The 10,068-nt window shown below is 33.5% G+C and overlaps 1 protein-coding gene and 2 non-coding genes across 3 annotated transcripts; all 3 read left to right on the forward strand.

Moving 5' to 3' along the window:
* The first annotated feature begins 995 nt into the window (after positions 1-995).
* Positions 996-5,100, forward strand: LOC121247867 (DNA replication complex GINS protein SLD5). The gene is made up of 6 exons (XM_041146332.1): positions 996-1,315; positions 2,024-2,146; positions 2,366-2,448; positions 2,549-2,658; positions 4,657-4,732; positions 4,821-5,100. The coding sequence occupies exons 1-6, from the start codon at positions 1,142-1,144 to the stop codon at positions 4,915-4,917; spliced, it is 663 nt and encodes a 220-aa protein (XP_041002266.1). The 5' UTR covers positions 996-1,141; the 3' UTR covers positions 4,918-5,100.
* A 4,357-nt stretch (positions 5,101-9,457) lies between these two features.
* On the forward strand, positions 9,458-9,531 carry LOC121247899. The gene has a single exon (XR_005937305.1). It is a non-coding gene; the product is annotated as a small nucleolar RNA R66 (small nucleolar RNA).
* Positions 9,532-9,667: 136 nt separating this feature from the next.
* On the forward strand, positions 9,668-9,758 carry LOC121247933. Its single transcript, XR_005937334.1, has one exon. It is a non-coding gene; the product is annotated as a small nucleolar RNA snoR118 (small nucleolar RNA).
* Positions 9,759-10,068: the final 310 nt, after the last annotated feature.

Consider the following 10,068-nt stretch of genomic DNA (forward strand, 5'->3'; position numbering starts at 1 on the left):
TATTCTCTCTTGCCAAGTTTGGTCAAATTTAATTTTGGTGGTACTTTGTTCTATTCTTCTGATTTTAGGGTGTGGGGACTATTCTAAGAAATGACAAATGAGATGTTTTATTTGCTATGTGTCGAAAAGAGTTTATGTTGTTTGAAGTGGAAGACATTGAGGCTTTGGCAGCTTTGAGGAGTTTACAGATGATCTTGCATTCAGATTTTTCTAATTTGTTATTGGAAGATGATTCTTTATCTATTATTGAAGATATTGGCTCCAAGGAGCCTAGCTTTTCCAGGCAGGGGAGTATTCTATATGAGATACAAAGGTTTTTATCTTCTTTTGAGGAATCTGATGTACTTTATGTTTGGAGGAAAGCAAATGAAGCTGCTCATTTACTTGCGAGGCATGCTCATCTTGTAGGTGATACAGTTCAGTGGCGGTCTCAATGCCTAAATTTTATTCAGTCTACAGTCTTATTAGATATTGATTTGTAATTCCATGAATTTTATTATTGTAACTGACTTTCTGTTACTGTTATGTGTAATGATATATTTACACTTCATTTACTCTTGATTTACTACTCGGCTATTTTTTTTTACTCTTTAAATTTGAATTAAAAAACTCAAAACATGGTTCTATTGCATAATCTAAAAGAAAATAAATTCAATTAACCAACGTAATCATGTAATTTAATTAAAAATAAATTTAATTTTATAAAAAATAACATTCTTTTACTCTTTGAGTCAATTTTAATTTATAAAACTGAATTTATTTTTAATCAAATTACATGATTATTTTGATTGATTGAATTTATGTATTTTTTAGATTATACAAGAAAGTCATGTTCGAAAATTTTTAATCTAGATTTAAATAGTAAAAAAAAAACCAATTGGATAGTGAATAAGAATATTATTATTTATTATTTATTATTTATTATATTTTATATATGAGTTTTTGTCGATAAGATTAGATGTGAGGCGTAGATTCGCGGACAAAGTGGTGATCTGGTCTCCACCGTGGTACCTCTCCTCACTCTCACTCTCATTTTCATTTTGTTTTTGCCGCCAATTCGAATTCTATTCCGTCCTTCTGGTACTGCTCAGAGGAAACCAACACCCTTTTCCTCCAAAAAGAAGGTAATCGGACAGACAGGATGACTTCGGAATCGGCGTCAACGCCTGGGATTGATGGCGATTACGAGGCGCTGATTTCGACTACCGACGTTGAGCTCCTGAAGAGGGCGTGGCGTAATGAGAAGGCTGCCCCGGAGATTCTTCGCTTCGAGAGCGCTCTCATTCAGCGCATCAGAGGGCAGATCCAGTTGATGGTTATTCTTCAACCCTTAGCTAGAAAAAAAAAAACCCTAATCTCCCCTTCGTTTGGTTCCCAGGAAAATTTAACTTAACTGCAACGCTAGATATTGATAAGTAAGGTACCTGTTTGGTTAATGCCGTTCATAATGAGCCATGAATTGTCTGAATGGCTATTCTGACTTAAGTGTTAGATTGTGGTTTATCCGTGCTTTATCTATGATTTTTGAGAGCTTTGGTGATAACAATCGGAGATTGCATTGCAGTTTTCTTCCTTTGAAGGTTTGATATCGAACAGATTTATCATTGAGTTTGGATTTTCGTCTAGATGGAGAGGTTGCTGTAGTGATCTACTGCTTGAAATCGGGAAGCCTAAAACTTATATCTATTTTAATTCGCTTGACATATTGCATTTTTGAATGAATAATTCTTGGTTTGAATTAATGACACTGGATAATTATACTTTTAAGTATCATGGATGCAAAAGATGAGGCTAATCTTGAATGTCATGGATGTGGTGGGGGCTACTTCCCACGCATTGTTTTCCTTACGTGTGGACATCGACTATGGAAATCTTCTGGACCTGTATTTAGTGTAATTATGGCATTCATATACTGAATCCGCGACATCCTTCAAATTAAGTTGAAGTGTCTCTTCCACATAGACCTGGTTCTAGTGCATTTATGTTTGTCTTCTTTTTGAGACCTAAATTTTGGTGTTTACAGGAAGAAACCGTTGAGGAATTTTCAGGTAGCAGCATTGATCCTCTTTCGGTATCACTCTACCAGATGGACTTGGATAGGACTCAGTATTTATTGAGATCATATCTTCGGATTCGCCTTCAAAAGGTGGTAATTAATTAGCCTTTCTGTTGTATCTTTGTTAGTATCTCTATAATGTAGCTGCAATGGAATACATACCTGTACTAACCAATACAGAAAAGATAAATTCATTTTAAACTTGCTAACATGAGAAAAAAGTAGACTGTACTGTTTCATTCCCCAAGATCCCTTGCATCAACGTAAGATTACATTGTGCATCTTGTTTCCTAAGTTAGTTTATTGCAGATTGAAAAATACACATTCCATATCTCAAATAACTCCGAAGTTCAGAGCCGGCTTTCTGGACAAGAGAAAGGATTTGCAAGAAGGTAGAGGCTGTATGGTTTTATCTATTTTGCATTTCTATCTTGAAAGCACATATTTAAGTTTTTCTCCTCACAGTTGTTGAAGTTAAGGTTATGGTTACAGGTGTAATGAAGATTTGGAGAGACATCTTGAGGAGAGTGTTCTGTCAAAATTGCCCGATAATTACCGGGACATACTAAAGCAGTCCATAATAAGTGAAGAGAATGACATGGGTACTCAATCATCCTTACATTTTTTATTTTTTACTTTTTTTTACATTTTAATTATCTACGGGCCTCCCTTCCTTCCATGTCCCCTCTCTCATGTCTGCATTTGGAAATTTGTGCATGCCTTTGTTATTACTCCAATTCTAATGACTTTGGGGTGGCTTTAATACAAATGTTTAGTAGAACATTGACGTTTCAGATTCAAGTTTATATGTCTAATATATGAACTCTTTTATAGAAGTGAAATATGACTTCTAATGTAGGTCTTATAAATTTTTAAGACGTTTAAACTCTTGATTGTTTTTGTTTGGGGTCAGAATTGTTGATTTTGTTTATAAGAAGATCTGGATTGCATGGGGAGAAATTATTTTCATTTACACATTTTATTAACATAATGATCAATAAAACTTTGTTGGAATGAGCTTTTTTAAATCATTGTTTTCTAAGGGAAACACTATCTGAACATTATTTTTGTTTTGCTGATTTAGGGATGCAAAGTTTAGGTTCTACTATCTTTACAGTAAATTTCTTTATGGTTGTAACATCTCTTTTTCTGACAAACTAGTATTGCTTGGAGCTTTCTTTTCTTTCTTTCTTTTTTGGTTCGTCCCTCTGTCTGCTTTCTTTCATTTCCTTGTTGGTTGGAGATTTTTTTAGTGATTTCAAATATATTGCACCTTTGCATGGTATGCTCAACAGAACTCTCTCATGGCTTTAGTCAATGACTAAAGATGCTGATCTTGGAGCTATTGGTTTAAAAAGGATTACTTATCATGCTACTGGTGGCTACATGTTTTGTCTGCTGACCAGATCAACTACCACAAGGCTCTATTACCTGTGTTGGTTGAGCATTTAAGAAGTATGTAGGCAGGGGAACGTAGCATGTTTGTGGTGGCCTTCAGCCATGGACCATGGTGAAGGAAATAAATCAAAGGTTAGGAACTAAAGATAGAAGATTGATGTGGACATGCGGGTGATATTGTGTCAAGTTGTCTGTTGAAAGGGTAAGGTGTGGGTTGGCAAGAATTCAGAAGGGAGAGACAGGAATGATGGTTGCAAATGAGGGAGCATGTCTAAAGGATTCGATATTAGGGTTTGAAGGGACAGCTGGGTTAGATTGCTAGGACCCAATGGAGATTAAAAAGCCACACTTGGCCTGATGGTTGACAGCTGGGTTGTAGTAAGCAGAGCAGGCGGAGATGGCAATCTCTAGCAGGATATCCTGTCTTTTAAAACTTGAATTTAAATGTGTAGGCATGTGTTCAGGTCCACAATATCAGAGCTGGAAGACGGGGGAAGAAGACCATTGAAAATCCTCAGTTTTCTTGTTAGCTTGGAGGCTGGGACTACCTCGAATTAGTCCAGAAATAGTCATTTTCAGTTCCTTAAGTGGTAACTCAGTGATTCACTTCAATAAAATTTTTTATTTTTACATTCAACTCGCAATTTCTCCACCCAATCAATTAGAGTCCCATTGCAATGCATGTGTAGCCTTACCATTGGTGAGGCATTAGTATGTCTATGTATTACCAGTAATGGACTTATCCCCTGCCTTTCCTGATCCACTAGAGTTAGATGTCTCTTCATGCTAGCTACTTGTTCTGTTAATCTGCACTCTGGTCTTTGGTTTGATTTTCTAGCGTTGATTATTGTCATTGGTTACAGTCATGATAATTTAGCTGTTGCCATATTTATATGAAAAGAGAAGCACATCCCCTGCTTTTCTATCTTGACTAAAGTAATTACTGCTCTGATCAAATGGTGATATACACAACTTTCCAGTTCTATTTTTGTTTCAATGATCATTAGTTTATTGTTTCTCCAAAGTGAACAGTTTGGAAGATACTATATACATGTTGTAACTGCTGTATCAAAAGATTTGAGAATTCAACTCAGCGTGACTTGGAATGAGATTTGGCTAGCTAGCTTGAGCTGTAACTGCTTGAAAGACACATTACATATGTGAACCTTGAATCCTTAAGGTTTCTCTGTTGTCATTTTCAGTCCCAGAGCCACATTTGGACACATTCGTTGTCTGCAAAAGCAGGAGATTTCTGGGACCTTTCCAACTTGATGGCAGGTAATCCGTCATTCATGCAATTTTCTAGTTTGGGCTCCTACAAATATTTCATCATCTTCTTAACCGAACAGGATCTCATTTTTGGCAGTGATGAACTCCTGGAGATGAAGCCTGATGATCTATGCATAATACATTACAAGTCAATAAGGGAGCGAGTGCAGGAAGGAGAAATCGATTTGGTCTGAGAATTATGCGACTTGGCAGGGTTGTGCTAAAAGAGGAAAGGTGCTCCTCTACAAAGGATGCTGTAACACATGTATTTATAATTGGAGGTTTGTCATCAATCAAACATATAAATTGTATTGGCCTTTTGTTTTTGAATTGGTTCTATGACATATTGACATTCATCACGAGGTTGATTTACTGCCTAGAATGTTGCGGCCCAGTTTTCATTGACGAGGTTGTATACCTACCTATTCTCTGAATAAGCATATCCGCTAGTTATGATGTGATTAGCGGTCTAAGTGAAAAGATGGGAGGCCTATTTGACTATGTTCTACCAAAAATGGCAATATTCAAATGTAACTTCCATCGACTTAACGCATTACATTGCTTTTCGTGAAAAAATGTCTACTCCAATTCCAACAAGGCTCTTGTGAAAAATTGTTTTCTTGATACCAAGTACGTGTAAATGACATACAATAATAGAATATAGTCACTTTTTTTATTTATACAATGAGAATGGTGCCCCTCATTGTACGATAAGTGTAAATCTATTTTTTTAATTATTTTCAACCATTTTTTATACATCTTTAAACATTTTTTTTTAAAAAAAAAAAAAATCAATTCACTAATAGTCACTTCCTTAACTACTAAGTGGGAAAAAAAACAATTGATCATGCTTCTCAATCCATTAAGCATTTTAACAAGCTTATTAAATTGAACATACTTACAAGAAATTAATTTTTTGGAGTATTAGGAACGGAAGACAATAGGAAGAATATACTACAAAAGAAGATAGGATGAAATATTTTTTGAATGCCCCGTCTTCCTTCACGGGACTTCACTTTATAGGCATCTTAATAGTGCATTCGATAATTGTTCTTGATAAAAACAGTTAAAAATGTATAGTAACACGATAATGATTACTAAAAGTTGTTTTGTCTTGATATATCGGTGGAAACAATAATGATAATTATTGTTATCTTGATGTCCTAACTAGCTTGAATAATTGTACCCTTTCATAATTAAAGATCCTATATCTTTATTTTGTCTTTTATGATGCAAGATTTGGATCATAATCTAAAAAGTTTAAACCAAATGGGTCTCGAGCGTCTTGGACTAATTGTGTTTATTGGAGAAGAGAAGCTTGTGAATGGGAGCAGGTTCGAGAGGTCTGTTGAGCTGGAAATAATTGGGTCTACTTAGAATGGCTTGATGGCAAACTTTCATTATCATCATTGTCAGAAACTTGTGACATACCTTCTACTAATTTCTTTAATTCATTTTCCCACCATTTCATCAAGATTTGCGTGCTTAGAACTTGATATTGTTGCAAGAGGGATGTGGAGTAAATTATATGATATGCTCACACTTTATAATCCAATTTAATCTTATTTTAAGAAAAAAATAGAAGAAGAAGAGAATAATGCTACAATATAGGAGGATAATAATTTTGAGAGAAGATTTCTAAATGCCCCTTCTCCCGTCGCAAGCTTTCCTTTTATAGGCATTTTAATAGTGCATTTGATAATTGTTCTTGACAAAAACAATAAAAGGTGTACAGTAACATGATAATGGTCGCCGAAAGTTGCTTTGTCTTGATGCATCAGTGGAAACAATAAAATTTGTATAGTGACATGATAATGGTTGCCGAAAGTTGTTTTATCTTGATGTGTCAACGGAAACAGTAATGATAATTATTCTTGTCTTGATGCCCTAGCTGGCTTGAATAATGGTACCCTTTCATAATTGAAGATCGGAGTATATCATTATTCAACATCCCTCTTGCAACAATAACAAGTTCTTAGCACGCCAAGTCTCGATGAAATAGTAGGAAAAGTATAATTATGATCATATTGTTAAGATGTTCTCACAAGTTACCAAACCTCTTGAAACAAATTTCAAGCCTAAATAGTTTCAATAACAAGCAAAGATGAACTTAAGAAATTAGTAAAAGGTATGTCACAAGTTTCTGATAGTGATGATAAAGAAAGTCTGTCATCAGGCAATTCTCACTAGATCCAATTATCTCCAGCCTAGCAGACCTCTCTAGTAGGAGTGTAACAAAAAAAGGGAAATGATATTCCCACTAAGGAATATCATCGACAAAAGTCACCAATTGTAATTTTTTTTTTTATTTAATGGCTAAGGAAGTGTTTTTCAATAAGTTTGTATTTTTTTTCTTTTTTAAAAAATGATTTAGGGGTTTCAAAAAATGTTAAAAAAAACAAAATAAATAAATAAATTTTGCACACTCGGTGAATTTTGTCAGTGGATGTAGCAACCCAAAAAAAATCAAAAAATCGTTGAATAGAACCGAACTGGTGTGTTCGATATCGGTTTTTATATTTTGAAAACCCATTTGAACCGAACTGACCGATATATATATTTTAATTTTTTATATTATACATAAGATAATTTTTATATAATTTTTTATATTATATACAATTTTAGTCTTATTATTCATACCTATTAATCTTACAACTAATAAGTTAATGTCACTAATAAGTTAGAGACTACTAATATAATTAGACACTAATGAATTAGTAATTGTTAATAATAGATACTAAATTCTATTAATTAAACTTAGTATTGAGAAAATTATAATACTAAACTTATGTAGTATCACACATAAATGGTAAATAGGAAAAATTGGACTGGACCAAAACGAAAAATTCGTAAGTTTCAGTTTTGATGATAAATTGGTCCATATTAGTTCTTAAATTTTCCAAATCAGTATATACCAATTTAGTTCTAAAATTTGTTCAAAACTAGACTAATTACACCTATTATATCTGGCCCAAAAGGCCTTCCCTTCACATATTTATGCTCTCCAACAAACACAATTAATGCAAGATGCTCAAGATCCATTTGATTTAGGTTGTGTTTGGATATTGAAGTGAGTTGAGTTGAGTTGAGATGGTAAAATATTATTATAATATTATTTTTTAATATTATCATTATTTTAGGATTTGAAAAAGTTGATTGTTTATTATATTTTGTATTGGAATTTGAAAAAGTTGTAATGATGAGTTGAGATAGGTTGATGATCCAAACGAAGCCTTAGACGTTTCAGATCATGATCTACGGCTTGCGCCATAAAACAAAAAATAAAGATGTTACCTTGCAGGGTCTATTATAATTATTATTATTATTATTATTATTTGATAATCAAGATTATATTGTCATTAGCAATATTATTTTTTTATACATCCAACGCACGATTGGATTGAGTCTCACAATAATAATAAAAGTAGTGGTATTTTAAATTTTTTATAATTATAATAAATCTCATAACAAATATGTTGACAAACCAAACTTACAAGTAGTAAAAGTCAATTTAATAAATTGATCGTAAAAGAGGGAGTGATGCCTAAAGCTTTATTGGTAGCAAGTTTATTACCTTTGCTATAGATGCAATCATGTCAACATACCACCTCTTGATTATGTAACCACATTACGCATATGCTACAAGAAGCCATTCAGCCAAAAATAGGTTACAAAATAATTTGCATTCAACAAAGGAAACTCCATATACCTGCTTGTATTGAGTTCTTCTATTCATTATCATTATACCACACACCTGCTAAGGAGAAAAAAATAAAAGATAATTTTATAGTGTAGAGATGATAAGTAGAATTTATCTATGAAAAATATTAAATGTACTTAAAAAAAATTTACAAAAAACTTATTTCTCTACATGTCAGTTATTGATACATTAAAATTCATAAAATTTTAAATTTAAATTTTAAATTTCAAAAAAAAAAAACTAACAAAATGATTTTTATAAGTAAAAATGTAAGTATACGTAAAACTACTCAAATAGTCATACAGCAAAACATTTCGTATAGTTCTATTTTTTTAAATTTTTTAACTTTTTCGAATTTTTAGATTGTCATTTTTATGAATCTAAAGACAAAGAAAGACCAAACGGGCTGTTGCAATTCCCATTGCTTGAGCCTACTACGACTCTGGACTTGCAATCAGAGGCCCGTGACATAAAGCCAGTCCAGAGGTCCAAAAGATTCCCCCGTCTTTCGTAATTTTAAGGACGATGAAGGATCTTTTAGCCAACACATTTGTGGAAACCCTAACTCTTCTTATATTTCAGTATATAATGCTATGAACCTAACAACGCCATGCCTTGCAGCGTTGCAAATTACCAAGCGCTCTCTCTCTCTCTCTCTCTCTCTGTCTCTGTCTGTCCTATATGTATTTTTGTTCATGATTGATGAATATGCCTCTTATTTGGATGCCTTTGATCTGATAGCCCATGGATTCAGGGTGTTTCCTTCCATTCTTATTGTGGAGTATATAAGAGGCATAGTCTTGTGCAAGGGAGTTGAGTCACTTTGCCTTAGTAGCATTTCCCAGGCACAGTGAATAACACCTTGCCAAATCCCCTTTTGTTTTTATATCTTACAAGACAATTACTTTCTTCCTTCATTAATTTTTTCACTTAGATTTGGTTGATCCTCAAGTTTTCTCTTGTTTTCTGCTAATTATTTGTAGTTACCATTACATATGAATTTTCTTCTCTAAACATCTTAGCATATGGGGGGCTCCAATGATGGCATGAAATCTTTGAGACCTGATTGTCCAATTTGATGACAACTATAAGCATATTTTCTGAGGATGCCTTCCAATTAAATGACTATTTTTTTTTTTACTGCAATCCTGGTTTTGGGTCGACTGGTTAATTACTTATTATTCTTGTTATTCAATCATTTTCTATGTTGGTATATAGAGGATAATGTCGAGTTGATTATCCATGCAGATGATGAATATGCACTGGGCTCTGAGCAGTTGATTATCAACTGTTTTATTGATGGACAATGCAGCCCTAGAAAGCTATATCTGATGTTGTCCCTTTGTTCATCCAATTTTGGTTTTTTTTTCTTCTTCTAATTGGGGTTTGTTTGGAATTTAAAGTTTATTCAACCAAAAGCTTCAGCCCAAGTGTTTTGTGATGCCAACATTGGGCTGAAATGTTCTGTTTAAAGCGTTTTAAAATTGATATGGAAGCGATTGACACTAAACTTATTCATTTTGTGGGTGAGATATTGTAAAGCACATTTATGCAATCTTATCAATTGTGTATTTTGGTTTCGGTTTTAAAGTTAAAAGCTGTAGAGCCTAATGGAGAGAGAGCTCAAGAGGTCGGTTTTATAACA

Source organism: Juglans microcarpa x Juglans regia, chromosome 1S (genome assembly GCF_004785595.1).
Source record: "Juglans microcarpa x Juglans regia isolate MS1-56 chromosome 1S, Jm3101_v1.0, whole genome shotgun sequence".
Taxonomy (NCBI): domain Eukaryota; kingdom Viridiplantae; phylum Streptophyta; class Magnoliopsida; order Fagales; family Juglandaceae; genus Juglans; species Juglans microcarpa x Juglans regia.